We start from the raw sequence: 19,752 nt of genomic DNA, 5'->3' as shown, positions 1-19,752 counted from the left end.
ATTTATCCAAGAATTGCCTTGAAAAAGCAAAAGCATCTAAATTGTGTTTGTGGTGTACGCGTCAAGAAGAACAGAGTAAAGTTGATCATCTTCACCAGCTAGTCAGCCAATAACAGACCTGACAATGTTCAACGTGACTCACCGCGTGACAATATCACCATGCACAGAGCTGGGAAAATAAAAATAATAGCTTCTAAAAATGCCATTAATCAATCTGAATGAGGATATTTGGAGGGGCACCGGATTACAGGACACTCAGATGAGGCTGGGCTGGTTTTAAGGGCGCCTGGATTACCACTATTCAACAAACCTGCAGCCAGCACCTGCAGTTAGAGGGGTCTGGAGTCCTCTTCTTCTGTCAGAAACTGTCTCTAATCAAAGGCCGCTGCTGCTTTTTAGGCCTAATTTACATCCCACTGACGCCTGGTATGGTTGTACACACCTCCTTGAATGAATCAGAGAGTATTCTTTATTCAGGAGCCAGGCAACAGTGAGGCACAGGCAGCTGCTGCTCGTTTGTGGTCTTAGAAAACGCAACAACGGACGATTAAACTGCAGCGAAACTGACGGTAATGGATCAGGTGCGTGACCGATACGACCCCCGATACTCCTTCGGACCTGACGGGTGGTTCTTACCGTGTAAAGCCCAATCCTGCAGAGGGCAAGGCAGAGTTGCACATGCTCCGACATCGCGCAGGGCGACAGGCGTAACTCCCGGCAACAAACAAATAAAGCCTCTGGAGTGAGCGAACGGAAGAGTAGAAGAAGTCAACAACATGAGTCCAGCCCCGAGGTGTCTCGCTGTCTTCTGTCCTCACAGACAGGAGCTCTACGGAGGGACCCTGTGAGTGTGCAGATGTGCCAGATTAAAGGTCATCATGTGTGTGGTCCCCATGGTGATTCATTGGAGGAACAAAAACATATCCTCCAAGGATTGGCGGACAGACGCAAGCGTGAGATTAGTTTGTGAAATGTCCCTCCACAGAGATTAAGGGCTCAGTGACAACTAGGGATCTGAAATAAGACTACAAATTGGATCAGGCACCATTACCATCCCACACTCTGACCGTCTCGCATCCCTGGCTCCGAAGAATGAAAACCACTGCTTATATATGAGGAGGAGGAGGAGGAGGAGGAGGAGGATGAAGGGGCTCACCTGGGCCACTGGGACTTCAATAACAGTTATAGGACGTCTTATCACAAGTTGGTCCGTGCGGGGACGACCGTGAGTCACGAGCCGAACGCGTTTAGCCGAGCGAACCGTAGCTCCATAAGGCCTAATTACTGCCGTTTAAATCCAGGGGTTGAGAGCATTCATAGATTTGGTCTTATTACAGAAAAAAAAAGATCCATGATTTATTGTTTTTCCCTTCAGAAGAAATAAGATAAATCCAGTTTAATAATCTGAAGATGCTGCCTCGCGGGGTCTCTCCGAGACCAAAAGATACTGAAACAAGCCGTACACGCGGCTGCTGTCAGGGAGGGATGGCTTATGGAATGTTATTGTTCTCCACAAAGGTATTTTACACACCCTCGCTGCTGGATTCTATCCAAACAGAAAAGAAAACCTTTTTTTGAATGCCTCTTGTTAGCGAGGCGAAAGGCTAACCACCTGTAGCCCACAGAGGACACAAGTGAGAGGAAAACAAGATATCATGAGCATTTATCTCAGACAAGGCTGGCAGGTGATTGGCGCAATATTTAAACATGCAATCTGCTGGTCACAAAGAACATGGGCTGCATTATATGTGTGTAAATACTGGATTTACCTGCAGGTGGCTAACACTGGAGCCTGCGTTGTTAGCTGCTGGATATGCAGGGCTTGTGCAACTCATACAAACACTTTCAAACTCCTAAGAGAGGCAGGAAAGTAGGAGGGAAGCTAGCAGTAACAAAGCAAATGATCGAATAGAACACCTGAAAACAGAGCAGAGGACAATGAGGTGCAGTAGGAACCTGAAACTAGAAGAACACTATTCCTAACTTCCCTTTATTAATCTTAACACCATCATCCCAACATTCGTGTGCCAAAAAACACCAGATATTACAGTCATCTACCGGGATTTCCGAGTATAGAAGAAGAATGAATTGCTATTAAATTCTGACCTAAAAAAAAAGATGGTGATAATACCCAATGCTGTAATGATCACATGGTTTAATCCAGCCCTAATCCCTGACTGCCAAAATATGTTTGCATGCAGCCATGAATTCCCTCCTGCTGCGTTCTGCAGCAAAAGCTCTGTTCGAAGGTGCTGCTCTGAGGAACAACTGGACAGCAACAAACAAAGCAGGAACTCACTCCGTGTTGTGTCACACACACAGACGCCACCTGATGGCAGCAGGTAACCAGTCAGGTGACCTTAAAATGGGAGTAAGATAACAAACACGGGGCTCTGCTCTGGCTCTGGGACTGTTCTCATCCCTTCCTTTATAAAGAAAGTACAATCATGTCTTTTTTCATCGTAAATATATCACCAGTAGCATTTTTACCTTAGCCTTAAGCACTACGTTATACAATGTATCTGAATAATGGCCACCAGTTACTAAAAGAGTCCCAAGAAAGAAAAGAAAAGAAAAACACATTAATATCAAGTCAAAAAGAGAATAACAAGCGATTTCATTTCTAAAGTGCAGTCTTTGTTGTCTGTCTGCTTCCTGTAAACCGATTGTGTGCAGAAAACATGCACTAAAACTCCTCATCTTCCACTAATTACCTTGGCACAGCCCCTGGCCACCAAGTGGGGGCTCCTACCGTATCTGCCTGTTGACACTCGCATGTACCACAGTGTCATTCTGCTCTCAGATTCCAATATAATACCACAGTTAACCACAGGCTGCAGGGAGGAAGAAGCCCTTCATTTCCTCCAATAGCCGTCTCCCCCTGAAAGACCTGTTATAAGCATTAATGGCAGACTTGCATCAAGCTACCTGGGTGGGATAAAAATGCATAGACTCTGCTAAAGCTGCTTTATAATCTTATTTTTATGACAAAGTGGGAGTACAGTCGTTGACGGTGCTGCACATAACTTAATGCCACAGTTATTACTTATTATTACCCAACAATGTGTGATACTTGTGCGTTTCTATTCCTGTGCATCCTAAAACTGCAAAGCATCGCTTCAAAACACTTATGGAAGCCTCTCAGCAGTTTTATGAATTGTAGGAAAGAAAGGAACGTTTTGTGCCAAGCTCTCCAGCGTCTCACAGCGGGAGGAGAGGCCCTCGCCTGCCGGGTGCCTGACTCCAGAGTTACAGCTGTCCCCAGAAAACTCTGCTCACAGAAAACCAACAAGCAAAAAGCCTCATCACTCAGACGAGCGACACCATCAAGCCCTGCAAGAAGCAGCAAAAGCGGATCGTTAGGAGCTGAACTGCATCCAGCAACCAGCCTGTTTGGAAAACACTCGCCTTTCCCGGCGCCCCACGCTGGACTCTGCCAGTTGTAATCTTGAGGAATGTCAGTGTAGCAGAAGTTCAAAGTTCCCTAAAAGGTCCAACACTTTGGGTCTGCTCTTGGGGCATTTTACACCGTCTTGAGGGGCCCATTGTCAACAAGTTGATAAGAGTGGGTGGACAGATGCTCCTGCCTTCTGCACCGTGACGTGACGGGACGGGACGGGACGGGACGGGACAGGACAGGACGTTCTACAGTCGATATTTGTCCCCACAGAAAGCCATCGGAACGGCTTCCTTTCTATTGTTGCACTTTTTATAGCAGCACCCATCCCATTCCTGCCATCTGGGCAAAGGCCCAATAACCTTAATTCCAGAAACAGTATTCCAAGACACGCCCATCGACCATAACAACGAATAGAACAATGGAGGACACTTGGATTTCACCACATTGTGTCTGAAATTGCAGCTTTGTCCTCAACATAACAAGTGAATGTTAAAGGCCATTAAACGGTGCAGGTAGGGTGAGGCTGGTTCCCGTGTTTCATATGCAAACACACCAGGATCTGGGTCAACCAGTTTCACACTACTGGCACTTAAATACTGGGAAACATGAGAGGGAACCCGGGTTTAGAGGGTCCCGCACACACCTGGGAACTGAGACGGGAACAGGCGGCAGAGGCACACAAAGCCCCACCGCCAGGAGGGGTCCACTCACCAGATAATCCATGAACTGTCACCGGGCAGTCACAGGAGCAGAACTGGCCTCGCAGGGGTCCCGTTGCCGCTTCGCTCACTCCGAAATAGGTCGTTTTTTGGCCGTTGGTCGCTTTGTATTCCGCGCCTTTTGAATGCCTGAGCAAAATAATAAAAAAAAAGAAGCGTCGGTTTGTCTACACGCAGGGTCCTTCTTCTACGGAACCCAGTTTCTCAGCAGAACCGACTGGGTCTGTCCGGAACGACGGCGGTCGACAGGTCGGCGCGTTGTTGTCGGAACCGACAGGTTCTCTTCCAGCGGCTGACTTCCAGTTTTTAATGACAGAAATTATCAGTTGAGTGTTTGGGTGAGGAAACCAGCGAAGCCTCCAGTGTGACGTCACGCACGTCGCTTTTAGCACGTAGCGTGGTCACATGACCAAACACATGGCGGGTGCGCTTCCTATTTTCGTCCCCCTGTGTGGCTTTTCAACTTATTTATATTTAATATCATTACTTTTTTGTTGTTAAATCGCGATTATTCAAACAACTTTTTGTGATGAGTACTTTTTAAAGAGACAACACAGTGAAATGGTTTCTTTTAACACTACGATTTAACTTAATCATCTGAAATGAAAAGTGAAATCTTAGTTTTTCCGCGTTATGTTAAATGTGAGATCGAGTTAACGCTTGAGAATTCACTATTTCATTAATCTGCCTTACTGAGTCATTTCTGTCAAACTGAATTCTTGTTAATGTAAATGTATAATGTGCATTTTTTGCAAATGTAACATGTACAATCATTGTTGTTCGTCATTCAAGTGTTCGCAGTCTCTTTTTGAGTAAATGGAGATATGTGTTAACTGGTCCTGCAGGCAAACATCTGTTTAACTCCTGACCTTTTATCAAACCTTTTAATCTGGTTCACCCGGCCACACCTGACAATGAAAATGCTCTTATCAAGAGACTCCGTGTAAATGAGTTGAATGATCCAAAGTGCTATTTTTGTTTAATGAAAAATATATCAACCATGGTTTGCTCAAAATAAGTTGGACAGTTCAAGGTGAAGTCATAAAGCATTGCAACATTGCAGGGAGTTGAAGCAATAACTGTCAAAATAACCAGAGATGAATTTATATGCAGTCCATATTTCACTCAAGCAATATATGTTATGCAGCTTTATAGGTGATATATGACATTAAAGATAATTAGAACACTACAAGCATGATAATACTTGTTTAGTAATACTGTATAAAAGCCCAGCTAAGGTCAAATCTTACTTTCAAAAATAGAATTATTGGAGTGAACATAATGAAACCATTCAAAAAGAAAACACTGTTCTTCTCTTCTTAAACCATTAGAGGATTTGTTTTGAAACACAGTTATTTATTTTACCCTGCACAAGAATCTCACCCCATGTACACATTCGTGCCTTTAAAGCTGCTCCCTGTATTATTCATCATAAAGCGGCACAGAATGCAGCAACCTCTTGTACAGTCTCTTACACAATACATAATGAATGAAAGGCAATAGCGTGAGAAGCACAAGAACAGTTCATAGTCAAAGACTGTTGGTTTCGATGTGCTCATATACATCAAGGCAGTGATGCATGGAAAAGGGTAATGCAAATCAATTTAGTTTGCTTGAAATGTCCAGCAAACATTTGTCAGGTTTCATTCTAGTTCTGATTGGGGACAATGGTGAATTTACTGTGTGGGATGCAATTAGGATAAATAAGATTATTATTATGCTCCATAGGGGGATTGTTTCTTTAAAATTTTATGCATTGTGCTACTTAAAAGAACATCCACAACATAGTGGAAGATGATGTCTGACAGATATGAGAGGAGCTAAACCCAATGTTTGCTACATATCTTACAAATAACTTCGTATTGTCTTGTTAGAAATTCTAACCTAGTCTGAAAAGGCTATCTGGACAGACGGACAGACAGACAGACAGACAGACAGAGCACAGAGTAAAGGAAGAAGTACAATCATATTAACATGTAATTGACATTTTAAATATTGTACGTAGCATCATTAGTAGCACAGTTTTACGTAAGCAGCGTAATAACCACAAGGGGGCACTATCGCCCACAATGTGAGAATGTGGTATTCTGTTTATTTATCCCAAATAAAAATGTTGGACTGAATACATTTTTTTTCATTAAAAAAATTGTAGTCCTACATGCAAAAGTTGAATTCTAATTTTAGGTAAAATATCAATATATAATGTTGATTTACTTTCAATTTAACTCGTTTAGTAAATAAATCCTAACCATTAAATCATTATTCATTCGCTGGAATCTATAGAAGTATTAATTTTATTTTATTTTATTGTAGCCAGAGTATATTCACCAGACTGTGATCAAAATAAGTCAGGATGTTATTAATGTAAAACTAAAAAACTAACGCAGCAAGCTCAATTTTGCGAAAGATGTCGCTGTTGATCTGCTCCACTACCCCATTTTAAACGTTTTATCTTTTTAACAACTACTGCTACAGCTACTTATACTGCTACTACTACTAAATCGTGGGTTCTCCTTTAAATACAAAGAGTGTTTAGTATCTTATGTTAAAAAAAAATACTTCCAGAACACTATAATATTGATACCAGGCTCATTTCTTAATATATCAGAAAAATGTGGATATAAATTTTGTAATATTCTTAATACAGTTTGGGATATTATATGCATATTTGTTTTATCAAGACAAGATATATTTCATTTTTATCCCTAATGGCGAATCTTTCTGAAAATCACAAAAGCTGTAGAATAATCTAAGATTAGTTATATAAGCAAAAATCAAATCGGCCTAAAATAAATGATAATAAACTTGAGTAAATAATATATTTATTCAAGGAGCTTGTGCTGTACATGGTGAGTTATGGAGCACTTATTTTAACGGCTCTAAAATGCATTCAATGGGTTTAATCTTGAGGTTCTTTGGGTGTGGGGGTGACAGACTTGGTATTTGATTGGTTTGGTCTGGCAGGCTCGCAGCCGGTCGTCGCTCCGCGGTCGGTTGCTCTGGCCTGGGCGCTGTTGCTGCTGTTGCTGCGCAGCGTGTAGGCTGGAGCAGCGTCCTCCTCATGTCTGAGAGAGAAAGGAACAGATTAGTGCTGCTGCGAGGAAGACGCCGTCGTTCCAGTAGGGCGGTTTAACACGCCGCCGTTTCCTGTCAACTTTGACCAAGGTGAGAGGCGGCTTGAGAGGGGAGAAGGAAAATTCTCACACAACCAGAAGTTCCTGCGTTGACTTCGGAGAGTAGAGTCGGGTGAGATCGCCTGGCTGCCCGCGGCGCTGCGCTGCGCTTCGCTCCAGCCCCAGCCCCGGCTCCAGCTCCGGCTCCAGCTCCAGCCCCAGCTCCAGCTCCAGCTCCAGCTCCAGCTCCAGCTCCAGCTCCAGTCCAGCTCCAGCTCCAGCTCCCGCTCCGGTCCAGCTGTGGTAAATCATGGCGCTCAGAGCCAAGGCACTGTACGATTTCAACTCTGAAAACCCGGGAGAGGTGTCGGTGAGGGAGAACGAAATCCTAACTTTGTACAGCGAGCAGGACATTGACGGCTGGCTCGAAGGGGCGAACAGCAAAGGGGAGAGGGGACTCTTCCCCGCGTCCTACGTGGAGATCTTGAGGAATAACACCAACTCTACGCTCAACAACAACAGCTGTAGCACATCTGGGGACACTTACCCGGACTCCCGATATGCAAACATCCCACCAGGGGGATTTGACGCGTCCTACGCCCCTCAGAAAGTTGAAGACAAATCGTCTGGTGTCTCCACCTTGACGCAGCAGCCCCCAGCGCAGCAGCAGCCCCCCTACCAGCAGGCCAGCCAGGGGAGCGACGACGACTGGGACGACGACTGGGACGACAACTCCACCGTCGCCGACGAGCCGGGCTCTGCGGGGAGGAGGTATCACGACTTTGACGGCAATGGATTGTCCACTTACAGGGTGTCGACGTCCTCCATGGCGAGAGGAAACGCCCAGCACGCCAAGAGCTCCGCCACGGTCAGCAGAAACCTGAACAGGTTTTCGACCTTTGTGAAGTCGGGAGGAGAGGCGTTTGTGCTCGGGGAGGCGTCGGGGTTTGTGAAGGATGGAGACAAGCTCTGTGTGGTTATGGGTCAGTACGGCCCCGAGTGGCAGGAGAACCCCTACCCCTTCACCTGCACCATCGACGACCCCACGAAACAGACCAAGTTCAAGGGCATGAAAAGTTACATCTCCTACAAGCTGACCCCGACCCACACGCAGAACCAGGTGAACCGCAGGTATAAGCACTTTGACTGGTTGTACGCCCGCCTGGCCGAAAAGTTCCCCGTCATCTCGGTGCCGCACCTGCCGGAGAAGCAGGCCACGGGGCGCTTCGAGGAGGACTTCATCTCCAAGCGGAGGAAAGGCCTCATATGGTGGATGAACCACATGACCAGCCACCCCGTCCTGGCCAGGTGCGATGTTTTCCAGCACTTCCTCACCTGCAGCAGCACGGACGAAAAGGCCTGGAAGCAGGGGAAGAGGAAGGCGGAGAAGGACGAGATGGTCGGGGCCAACTTCTTCCTCACCATCAGCACCCCGCCGGCTCCCCTCGACTTCCAGGAGGTGGAGAGCAAAGTGGACGGCTTCAAGACCTTCACCAAGAGGATGGACGACAGCGCCTTGCAGCTCAGCGCCACCGCCAGCGAGTTTGCCCGCAAGCAGATGAGCGGCTTTAAGAAGGAATACCAGAAAATGGGGCTGTCCTTCAAGGTCCTCAGCCAGGCCTTTGAAATGGACCAGCAGCCGTACTCCGCTGGGCTGAACCAGGCTATCTCCTTCACCGCCGACACCTACGACGCCATCGGGGATTATTTTGCAGAGCAGCCGAGGAAGGACCTGGACCCCATCATGGATTTGTTAGGTCTCTACCAAGGACATCTAGCTAACTTCCCAGACATCATACATGTCCAGAAAGGTAAAAAAAAAACGGCGCTTTCGTAAATACACCACACGGCAGAAGGGATTGTTCGCCACCTGTAACATTCCCAGTCTAAGTTAAGGCTAAAATCGGAGACCAGGAAGACACAAATAGAGAGGCGATGAATGAAAAGCGGCTGATTTGACCGAGGTGGTCTCTCAGCAGCCTGCAGGCGGCCTCAGCTTACGTCGCTCATGTTTGTCCCCCGTCTTCCTGGTGGCGAGAATGGGCGGAGCTTTATTTGACCAGGCATGATTTTTTTCCACTGCAGGTGAATCATTGTTCGCTTTGTCACAGAAAGTCGGCGTCACACACTCATCAGCTGCCCACCCGACCGTGCGGTTCCAACCGAAAGCAAACGTCACGCTCGTGTGAAAGCAGCATGGACACAAAGAACGGCCTTAGAAGGAAACTGTGGTTTAAGCGTTACACTTTAACAGTGTGTGTGTACATTCATGCAGACGCTCCGGCATGAATGTGTCATCTGATCTTCTGATGAGAGTCAGAAGATCTGTTCATCTATGCGTCGGGGCGTGACGTCTGGCTTTAGAGCAACCTTGGCCAGGTTTGTGGTGACGCTCCCCAGCTCCCCACCTTGGCCGTGCACGCCCCGGTTTATGATTTTGGCAGCCCTGCAGACACTGGGCCCATTCACTCCACAATGGGCCGCGCTGGGGAGACAGGACCGGCCCTGTTTTTGGCGTCCCCGTCGGCTCACAACTAGCTTGCCACGTCGGCTTCGTGCAGCCCAAATAACAGCTATTTATTGAACCTTGCGTGATCTCCCTCCGCTAACGTGCACAGACACTCGGAACGCGGCTGTGAAGTGACAGGAACAGCTTTACAGGTGAAGCTGTGAACTAATCAGCGCTGTAATTACATTTCATTTAATCTTAACCCTAATGCACTCTTAGTTAAGCTAGCCCTCTAATCGTTACTCAGTGACAATAAAATAATAATGATTCATCTCTAATTTCCTTCTGCCCACAGGCAAATGGCAGGAGTCAATATTATTTAGCGTGTTACCATATTGCAAATATGTTTTATGTCTGCATCTGCAGCAGGCTCTAAAACTCTCAATTAACCCCTCAGTTAACAGGCGAGACTATCAAAGTCTCACCTGTCGGTTCTGTAGAACCTTCCAGAACCGTTAAAGGTTAACTCTGCCGCCAAATGACTGTAATTAAAGTCACATGAAAGAAAAGAAGGTTTTAGAGGAGCTGTTAACACCTATAGCTTAAAGCGCTCATTGTGTGGAGACAATACTCTGTGCCAGCCACGTAGGCATTCTTTCTTTGTCTGGATCTTTTTTTTTTGTCTAGACCTCCATCCACCTTTTCTGTTCTGTATTTAATCAGACGCTTCCTCCTCCATCCTGGTGTGTGAGTCTTGCGTCTGTTGCTGTGGTTTTGAAACGGCACGCAGGAAGTGTCCTCACTTGCTCGCATGAAGTGGGGTTTATCGCTGTCCGCTCACAGCCCAGAGAGGCCAGACCACATTCTTTATTTAACAACCCACGGTTCTGCAGCAGCATCGCATCGAAACTCCAGACCTGCACGCCAGAGCTGTCTGAGGGTGATGGAGGCAGGTTCAGACCGTAGCTTGTGTGTTTGGTCAGGGCCTGATTTTATGAGATTCTATTGAATTCCAATTTGAACTCCATCCATTTCACAAAGTTCGTGTTTAATGTCACGGCCAGGATCAGCGATGTGTGAGTTTCCCCACCGAGGGACACTAAACACTCCACTTCAGGAGGGGCTGGTAGCCGTTAGCGCTTAGCTTCCCTGCGACCTGTGTGGCAGGAACGTTTCAGAGAGCTGGATCCTTATTTGGAAACCCAACACTAAAGATGTGCTTTTTAGGATCCAGTCACAGTGGAAATGTTTCACTAAAGCTATCGGGCTAATATTTATCTTGCCTGCAGTTCTTTCTTGTGGAGTAACTTGTTTTTTGTATTTGTTCAGATCACATTGGCTAAGAGGACCTCCAGCGAATAGAGCAAACAGGAAGCACTCCAGCAGAGAAATGTGGAGTCAAATTTCATGTTTTGTGAGGCAGAGTCATGATTTACGGTCCAGGTGTCCAGACAAGCGGAGCTGGACGTCTGTATCCCTAAATGAGACCCGCTACTGTGGCCTCAAATGAATTTAAAAGCAAATAAACGTTGAAGGTTTCACATCAGTGTAAAAAAAAGCAGAGACGCTGAGCAGACCTCCAAACCAGCCGCGCTAATTCACCTCCCCGGTGTTGCGTTTGCTTTGTCTGATGTTCTCGCTGTCGTCACGGCGGCGACAACAGCGAGCAGTCGTAGAACGCGCCCGTTTTGCAAAGCCGGGTTTCCCTGAGTCAGCTGTTGGGCGCTGCGAGTCCGTCTGGGGCCGCGCATTGTTTGAGGGCGGTTAAATGTCCTCCAGAGCACAAAAAGGGCACGACTGTGGGCTCTCTGCTGGTCGCTCAGTCAAAGGCCCGCAACGGCTGGGAGGGGGGGGGGGGGGGTTGTGTAAGCAGCGATTACGTAAGAGCTAAAGCTGCGGCCTGCAGTGAGTCCAGCCGCCACCTCTGAACACCCAGGAGGAGTCAGAAACCTTCAGCAGGAGCGGCTCCGGGCTGCAACGTGTAATAAAGCTGATGGACGGCCGTGTGAGACGCGGCTCGTGTTGGCAGCCTTCCGTGTGTGAGCGGCAGACGCAGACGTACAGCAGGACACCTGCGGACGCTCCGGTTAGCACAACGCTGCTGACAGAGGGGTCACAACCACGGTCGCTGGCTCCCAAATCAACTCAGTCCTCTTCCTTTTGTGGCGTTTTCATAGCCGTAAAACACAATTGATGAAGGGAAATCTGGAAAATAACGACCGGCCCCACTTGTCCAGACAGGGAGGTACCGGCTGGCCCGCTGCTGTGGACCCCTTCCTCCCTAACCCCAACCCTGGACGCGTCTGAACACCTCCCTCTGCTTTGTTTGTCGGCCCCTTTATGCCGACTCCGGGCCCGGGTCGCTCCTTTTCTTTCACGTTCTTGTGCTTTAGAGGAATTCCAGAGATCCGTGTTGGGCTGCAGCGAAAAGGAAGCCTGAGGGCAGACAGGCGTGTTCCTGGGGAGTGGGTGGTGGGGGGGGGCAGGAGGAGTCGATGAGGGGAACTTCTGCCAGCGTTTACACGGAGGGTGAGGCGTAATCTTACATTTTCTGTGAGCAGGTGCCAAGAGAGGGCAGGATTAGGTCAGACCGTCCTCTGTTGTCTCAGCTTTCAGGGAGGGTTCTTACTTTAAACCCCCCCAGACAGGCCAGCACAGGCGGTCCAACTAAACCTCCTCAGGGCACAAATATTACCCAGGGATGACATCAGCCCTGATGGCGACGTGCGCCCCGGCCGCCTGTTGCAGGTCACGTTTGCGCTGTTGCACTTGCTGACCGTGTCACCATCACGTGCGTCAGCACTGGTCCTGAGCCAGCTGGGTCACATGGGGGGGGGCTGAAACGCCCCAGACCGCCATGCCTTCCCACCAGCGTCCTATTGAATCAGGAAACAGAAACGTAAACTACGCGGAATCGAGCAGATGGACCTGATTTGTGGATCCAGCAGTAAAAACAACACAAGCTCATCCAGGAGCAGCCGCCCCAGCCCGCCATGACCTCCTGACCTCTTTGACGGCGCGATGGCGGTTGTTTGATGAACTGACCCGTTCTTGGAGGTCCCGCTCCGTCTGCCCGCCTCGTTTGCGTCTCCGTGGAGGGTGTCTCTGCCTGCTGAGATCAGGATTAAGGAAATGCCAGCAGTCGCTGGCGAGATGCTATCAAATCCCCTTAAATGGCTGTTTCTGAAAGGCCTCTGTGACCTCATGTGTGGGATATTTCCCCCCACACAGGAGCGGTTCTCAGGCTGTCTGGAACACACTGTTTAACCGGCTCCGCCTGCAAATTACACCGCATCATTCAGATTCCGAATGACATTTCCTGTTAACGTCTAATAGCCTCAAGTGCTGATTAAATCAGATGTTTAAGGGAATCCACCTTGTTTCCCTCACACCGAGGGCTAGCTGGCCGTTGACATTTATAAAAAATAAATGGTGTTTTCCCTTCATGGAATCTGTTTTCTGCAACCGAACATTATTGATTGTTCCTGGTTGCTCTCCACAGGAGCCCTGACAAAGGTGAAGGAAAGCCAGAAGCACGTGGAGGAGGGCAAGATGGACCCCGCGCAGGCCGAGGGCATCAACGACCGCTGCAACATCATCTCCTGCGCCACGCTGGCAGAGATCCAGCACTTCCACCAGATCCGCGTGCGAGACTTCAAGGCGCAGATGCAGCACTACCTGCAGCAGCAGATCAGCTTCTTCACAAGAGTCACAGGCAAGCTGGAGGAGGCCCTGCAGAAGTACGACGACGTCTAGGGGACGGCGGCTCAGACTGTGGCGAGGCTGCAGCAGCCGCCGCTGAAGGGCGGCGTCGGGCGTCGGCCGAGCCGCTTATGGAGATTTACAGTCTTGTGCTAATAAGAAATCCAGGCTTCTGTGCTTGTTGAGCATGCGTTTATGGGAGTGGATGTCCGTGTTTAATAGGGGAGCTGTAATTGAGTTATTTTAGTCAAGCTAACAACACATCCTCGATTATTACTGGATGGGAAGCAGCGTTAATGGAGGCGCCTCTGGTGTGTGTGCAGATCTGACCCCATCCGTGTAATCCTTGTATCCAGGCCTCCAGGATTTCCTATTTCAACAGGGTTTTTTAGCCTTTCAACGGTTTGTAAGTGACTGTTTCAGAGACCACGCGGCCACGCTGCGGGGGCCACCTCACTGCCTGTTAACGCCTTCCTGGAATCTCTCACTGTGACCCACAGGATGGAATGTTTACAACCTCTTCACCAGGCAGGCTGTCACCATCGTCCCACCGTGCCTTCTGATGATGCCTCTGGCCTTTTTAATACAGGATACTAAAAAGCTTTATATTGGAATATAGTCCGATCAGCGACTTTTATGGGATAATGCTAAGCGGTCGTGTCGTTTATTGGCCTGTCGGCCGCAGGGTTGCGTGAGAAAGGGAGTTATTATCTGCTTTGATAATAGAGTCTTTCACTTTTTCAGCACTGGTGATTATTTAGGTTTGTGGAAGTAAAGGGGAGCAGAACGGACGCTCAACGCTACGTGTGCTGTCGTGTCGCTGGATTGTTAGTTCGCAGACTCTGAGGTGCTGTGGTGAGGCTGGTTGAGGGTCCAGGGTCCACCTGTTTTAACAGTGGCGCCGTTTTAATAGCGCTCTTGTAGACCTTTTGGTTGTACTGCTGTTCATCATGGAGAGATTAACGTAGACGCTCAGATGCTAAATAAAGCCCTTCTTCACTGGTTCTGAGTGTTGTGTGTTGCTTTGGCGAGATTCTCCTCGTGCCGTAACCAATACCACAGGAAGTGCTTGTTTACATGAGGCAGCCGCTCGGACGGAGCAAACTGCACAGCTCTGCAGGTTTCCTTGGCTGCATCTCTGGAGGCCTGCTGTGCCATGTCAGGGTTTCATGCTACGCTCGCACTTGGCCCGCAGATCTGCTGACAGCACGCAGGCGTGCAGCCGGCCATCTGGGACATCTGGCCAGTGAGAGAGACGCCCGGATGGATGACGGCTAAACCAGAGCGAAACAGGAAAAGGTCAGAGGGAGAGGAGGCGGTCATTAGCACATTAAACCGAGACAATGACTGGGTTTTTTTGGTGAGCTGTTCTCTGTCGGTCAGTGTTTTTATGCAACACGTTCGGATACGTCTAGTTAGCGCCCGTTTGCTGATGTCACTGTGTTAAAAAAGCTGTTCCTTTTCCAAGGTGGTTTCCCACGTTAGCGTGCTAACGCAGCACTGACACAGCAGGAGACGCGAATAGATTTTCAGAGTATGAGACTATTAACTAGTAGCAACGGAAGAGATTAGAACAGATCGATCGGCTCTTTGATGCAACAAATTGGACAGATTCACTAACATTAATTAGTGTTTGTGCAAATATTTCAGTTCTTTCCCTGCCCATTCTGCTCCGATTGGTCATCTATAGGCCAACTAACAGTCAGGCTCCACCCCTTTTTGGAAAAAAAAAAGGTGGGTTCCGAATGTTATCAGTTTGAGAACTATCAACTACAGCACTTGTGTTTATCTGCGACAGTGTAAAAACAGGAAGAGTACAGGAAGAGTACAATTTACCACCAGATTGTTGAAATGATCACATTTCTGGTCAGAGTTCAAACATTCACACTGTTAAATAGAGATTTGACTGACAACAGCCGCAGCAGCTGTGTTAGCATGGTAATTAGCCTTCTGTCCACAAAGAGTTAATTATCGCCATCTTTCTGTGTCCGTCTCTTCTGGTAGAATCCCTGTTTTTCTCTGTCTACGATGGGACGTTCAGGGCCTTCAGTCATCGTCCCTGAGGCCTTTCTATGAGAACTGCCAGCGCCCGGGGAAATGGGTGCCCCCGTTTCCCCTCCTGCTCTCTGCAGCCTGAGGTTTGAATGCTAAAGGCAGGCAGGTCAGGGGTCAAGGCAGCGGGAAAGGAATTCTGAATATTGCCGTTCTTATGTCCTGTTTTAACTTGATGAAACATCACAAACCTCCTCTTTGTGGTCACGGGATGATCCAAAAATGAAGAAATCTGGCGTAAACGTCTCCCAGCTGCTGGTTAAAGCGCTTGATTAGTTCAATTTTTTCTGGGACACATTCTTGAACTCGGGCTTGTTTTTCTCAATAGCTGGCAGTGCAAGTGGAAGCATAATTAAATTAGAATTAATCTAATGTATCAGATAAACCGCACAGGACACTTCTGTATAAAGATGCACTCAACGAACACGAGTGAAAAAAAAACCCAAATTAGCCTAAACACCCACACATGACGTGTATCAGCAAAAAAAAGCACCAGCTAATTAGCATAAGTTAAAAATATTCAATAATTATAGCTTGGAAAGAACGAAAAATAATTAGCTCTTGTTTGAGAACCTGGGAAAAGTAGGTTTTTATCTACTTGGAACATCATTATTTTTCCTCTCCTGGAATCAAACCTTGAATCCTCCTCACTGTGAGCTAACAATGCTAACCTGCTAACCTTGACTGCTACAGCACATAAGAGGTAGAAGCAAACGTACGGCCTTTTTTCCCCTTCATTCTGAGCGGAGTCTTTCGGAATGTTCAAAATTTCCCTCTACTCAGCATATTCCTGCTGGAGGGATTCTGGCTGAGTCTGTTTTCAATAAGAGCGGACCGGTTCTGGTCTTGACTCGGGCAAAAAGAGCCGACCCAATCCTGCCAAAGCTGAGGGACTCCAGAGCAATCACCATCCATCAACCCCTCCCCTGGGTTTGACCCCTGACCCCTACCCAGAGGGGATTTAGGCTCCCTTTCCTGGGTTTGCAGGTGTGGGAACCAACATGTTGGTAATGGAAGTGGGGCTGGTCTGTGTGTTGATGGCTGACGATGAGGATGAGGGCAGGATGAATGTTTACGCCGCCGCTCTTCTCTCCCCGCCGCCTGCTCGGAGTACAACATTCCTGAAATGTCTGTCGTGTTTGGAAGACAAACGGTGTCCGTGGGTTCAAATGTGCCTCAAAGGTAATTAGCCTCAACAAGCTTTAACGTTTGTCGGCTATTTCCAAAGTCACGCTGCCTTGAAAATAAATAAATGAGTCAATGCAGCTGTTTTTATTCCTTCCAACTTTGGAACTCCCAGAGAGAACTCGCTGAAAAGGACTTTAAGCTGATTCCAACCACAGCGTCGGCTCCCTGCCGTGCTTCTGAAGGAAGTGGGACCGGACAAACACGCTTCCATGACATCATCTGCTGACATCAGCGCTGCAGCATCACACCAACGCGCCACGTCTTGATACTTTAGGGCTGAAGTCGGATTTCTCCTCCCTAAAACGGCTTCGGGAGGAAGAGGCGGGTGTGAGTCGCTCGAGGTCACGCAGTGAACGATGTCACGTCTGGCTCTATTTTCACAGGCCAATCAAAATTCATCGCCGGCGGGCAGAATTCTCGGGCATCCCCCACCCACCAACGCTCCCCCAGTGGAAGCGGCGTCGCACTTTGTTGTTCAGGGTCGGTGTTTTCAGAGGAAACGACTGTTTTTCTGTATCGTCAGGGAAAAGAAGAGCAGCAGCTACCTGCAGAACGGTCGGGGACGTGGGGGCGACGGCGTCCTTCGCTCTGTTTTTGTAGCCCTCACACAGGAAGTGCTCTCCGCTGGGGCCTCATTCATGCCGTCTGGAAAAGAAAACTCTCTCACACACACTCACACACACACTCTTTTGTCTTCCTTGCGTCCCCTCCTTCCTCGGGGTTTCATTTATAGCTCTAATTACAACAAACAAGCAAGAACATCCAGAAGAGGCCGTTTCCCCTGTTTACATCAGCCTCGGTGATACGGCCCAGGCTAAATATTTACTCGTCCCAAAGCGGGAAAAAATGTTTGTTTTTTCAAGCTAAAACTAAGTCATCCGCACTGAGAACATGTGAAGTTCCTGCAAAGCACCTAAAAATTGCTTAAACTGTTTCTTCTTTCTAAATATAACGGTGGGGGCGACCTTCTCTGGTTGAGGCTGAGCCCTAAAACTGTAACGCGCCTTCTCTGCTTCTCTTTTCGGTTCTGTGAAACCAGGCTTTTACACGATTTAAACCCTAACCTTCAAACCACGTCTTAACCTTTGAACACCAGCCCAAATGTCCTCACTTTGCTGGTAAAATAAGTCTTACTTTGGTACTCTGAAGGAAGCACAAACACACACACTCACACACAGCGTTGACCAGCAGCTGCCCTGTGAACCACAGCGTGCTGCAGGAAACTGGCGGTCTGGCCTGTGGAACCTCACCTCCTCCTGATCCCACCCAGGTCACCAGCTTTATCATCTGTTGCCATAGGAACACCAGCTAATTATCTCGTGTGTTTGCGTGTTCTCCTCGTGGCGGTGAGGATGAGCTCGTCGACGGGGCTCTGGCCTGCAGGTGTGAGCGATTGTGTCCTGTGGTGCACCTGTAACTAAAGGTCGTTTGCTGTTAATTACTGCCCGCGACAGCTGGGAGGCAGAAGACGGCCTCCTCAGAACGGGTGGCCCAGACGCTTCCTCCGAAATTCCTCCAGCAGACCTTTAACGTCAAGGTGCCACATTCTGAAAGCCTCTGCAGAATTTTCCGCCAGCCGATCGTCCTTCATAAAAAGCTGCCTGGTGTCGGCAGGACTTCCCACCTGTTAGAGGGAGCCTGCGACAGGCAGCGGGAGGCCAGGGCCAACTGGAGCGCGCGTGCTTCCTAACCCACAAACGACGCCCGTCGTCACCCTGAAATCTAACGTCTGAGGGTGACAACATGTTCTAATTATCCCCTGTGGCTGCTTCCTGTCTGTCTGGGTTACGTTGAACACTTAGGCGTCAGCATTTACTCAACACTCGAATTCCTCTTTCTGGGGCCAAAATCTGACTTTTGTTCTTGGAAGCAGAAACACTTCTCAAGAATCCCAAAAATGAACAAGTGAAGGCCGTTAAAGGCCGGCGAGGGAAGATAACGGTGCTAAAGCCATTTTTGTAATTACTATGTAACGATATCATGGCAGGAATCTTGGTCAGGCTCGACTGGGAGCCAAAGCTGAGCGGGTCGGTACATCACAGCCAGCTCTGTTTCATTCCTCCTCAGGCAGATGCACAGATCAAAGCATTATACAACCAGGTCACATGACCTGGGTGCTGCGTGCGGCCTGATAAAGGGGACGGGCACCAGGGACATTTCTGCCTCCTGGGCCACTAGCCTCAAAGGTCGCAGCTTCCTCAGAGGTCACAGGACCCCCTAGAACTGGGCGCCTGCAGGTTCCAACCACATCAGAGTCACTGGAAGGGCCCGGGATCAGACCCTCGGTCCTGGGTCTAAATGGGGAGATTTCAGTGCTGCTGGAGGACACCATCAGGCACGAAAGAGGCTCAGACCACTCAAGGATGGACTGTTTCATTAGGAATAAGACAATAATCCCGGATTTCAGACGGTAAACCAGTTCAGAACAACGAGGGTCTCTCCTCCTCCACAAAGGGTGGAGGGCATCCTCAGGTGTGGCTCAGTGGTTTGGGCCTGGACTCAGAGGCACCAAAGCAGGATGATCATGGTCTCAGGCAAAAGCCTTTGAGCTCTCACACCAAGGAGACACAGGGCTCCTCGCTCCTGCAGGGTTCTCCTGGGCTTGAGGTTTCTGCTGGGTTCTGGAAGTCAGGCAACCCATTTGTGTGTCACAGCAGAACCATGACGACCTCTCCGAGCAGAGGCTCACATTGGGTTGTTGACTCCATACCCATGCATGCAGGCTCCAGGGCCTCCAGATTCCCCCCGTGACCTCGTCCCCGGGAGTGTCCCCGGGTCACAGGCCACCTTGGGGGGGGTCCCACTGAGACACCTGTGCCGCCGCTGCGTGGGCGCCTTCCTTCCCTCCTCTGCCCGCTTCTACAGTGGGACACGGTCCACAAGTCTGGTTTTCCAAGAACAATGATAAATAAAACGAAACATCCGAGTCAAACCTTCTTTATGACTACGAAAGACCGAAAAGTGACCAATAACTGTTGAATCTGCTCGACTTCACAAGGTTCTAAACCCACATCTGTGCACGGGGACAGACTGGTACTAACTGACTGGGCTCCTCTGCTGGGAATCAGCAGGAAAAAACAAAGCCAAATTTGCTTTAAACACACACACACACACACACACACACACACA

At 48.6% G+C, this 19,752-nt stretch overlaps 2 protein-coding genes across 8 annotated transcripts in view; one reads left to right on the top strand and one right to left on the bottom strand.

Annotated features, from left to right (window-relative positions):
• The window catches only part of LOC130525836 (ADP-ribosylation factor-like protein 15), a 53,119-nt gene extending 48,613 nt beyond the window's left edge, over nt 1–4,506 (bottom strand). For 2 of the 6 annotated variants that reach the window (XR_008950596.1, XR_008950597.1), the window contains exon 1: nt 1,770–1,996. Coding sequence is in view for 4 of the 6 variants with exons in the window: in XM_057033054.1 (XP_056889034.1) it covers nt 1,770–1,835 (66 nt within the window). In the remaining 2 variants the exon portion in view is untranslated. Of the gene's footprint in view, nt 1–636; nt 1,054–1,769; nt 2,007–4,111 lie in introns of those variants that run through there. The other 4 variants (XM_057033053.1, XM_057033054.1, XM_057033051.1 and 1 more) reach the window with 4 other exon arrangements.
• Nucleotides 4,507–7,542: 3,036 nt separating this feature from the next.
• Nucleotides 7,543–14,387, top strand: snx18a (sorting nexin 18a). 2 transcript variants are annotated; one of them, XM_057033042.1, is made up of 2 exons: nt 7,543–9,043; nt 13,184–14,387. In XM_057033042.1, exons 1-2 carry the CDS (start codon nt 7,543–7,545, stop codon nt 13,435–13,437), a joined length of 1,755 nt encoding a protein of 584 aa, XP_056889022.1. In that variant the 3' UTR covers nt 13,438–14,387. The 2 variants fall into 2 exon arrangements, with proteins under 2 accessions (XP_056889022.1, XP_056889023.1); XM_057033043.1 differs by lacking the exon at nt 13,184–14,387 and adding an exon at nt 11,011–11,222.
• Nucleotides 14,388–19,752: the final 5,365 nt, after the last annotated feature.

Source organism: Takifugu flavidus, chromosome 5, assembly GCF_003711565.1.
Source record: "Takifugu flavidus isolate HTHZ2018 chromosome 5, ASM371156v2, whole genome shotgun sequence".
Taxonomy (NCBI): Eukaryota; Metazoa; Chordata; class Actinopteri; order Tetraodontiformes; family Tetraodontidae; genus Takifugu; species Takifugu flavidus.
The sequence above is the reverse complement of the archived record's forward strand: the minus strand, read 5'-3'. Positions and strand labels throughout refer to the sequence as shown.

Bases quoted from the DNA above. Each gene is read 5' to 3' on its own strand.
- snx18a (XM_057033042.1), top strand. From the start codon at position 7,543: ATGGCGCTCAGAGCCAAGGCACTGTACGATTTCAACTCTGAAAACCCG. The intron at 9,044-13,183 runs GTAAAAAAAAAA...TGCTCTCCACAG, and splicing joins CATCATACATGTCCAGAAAG to GAGCCCTGACAAAGGTGAAG.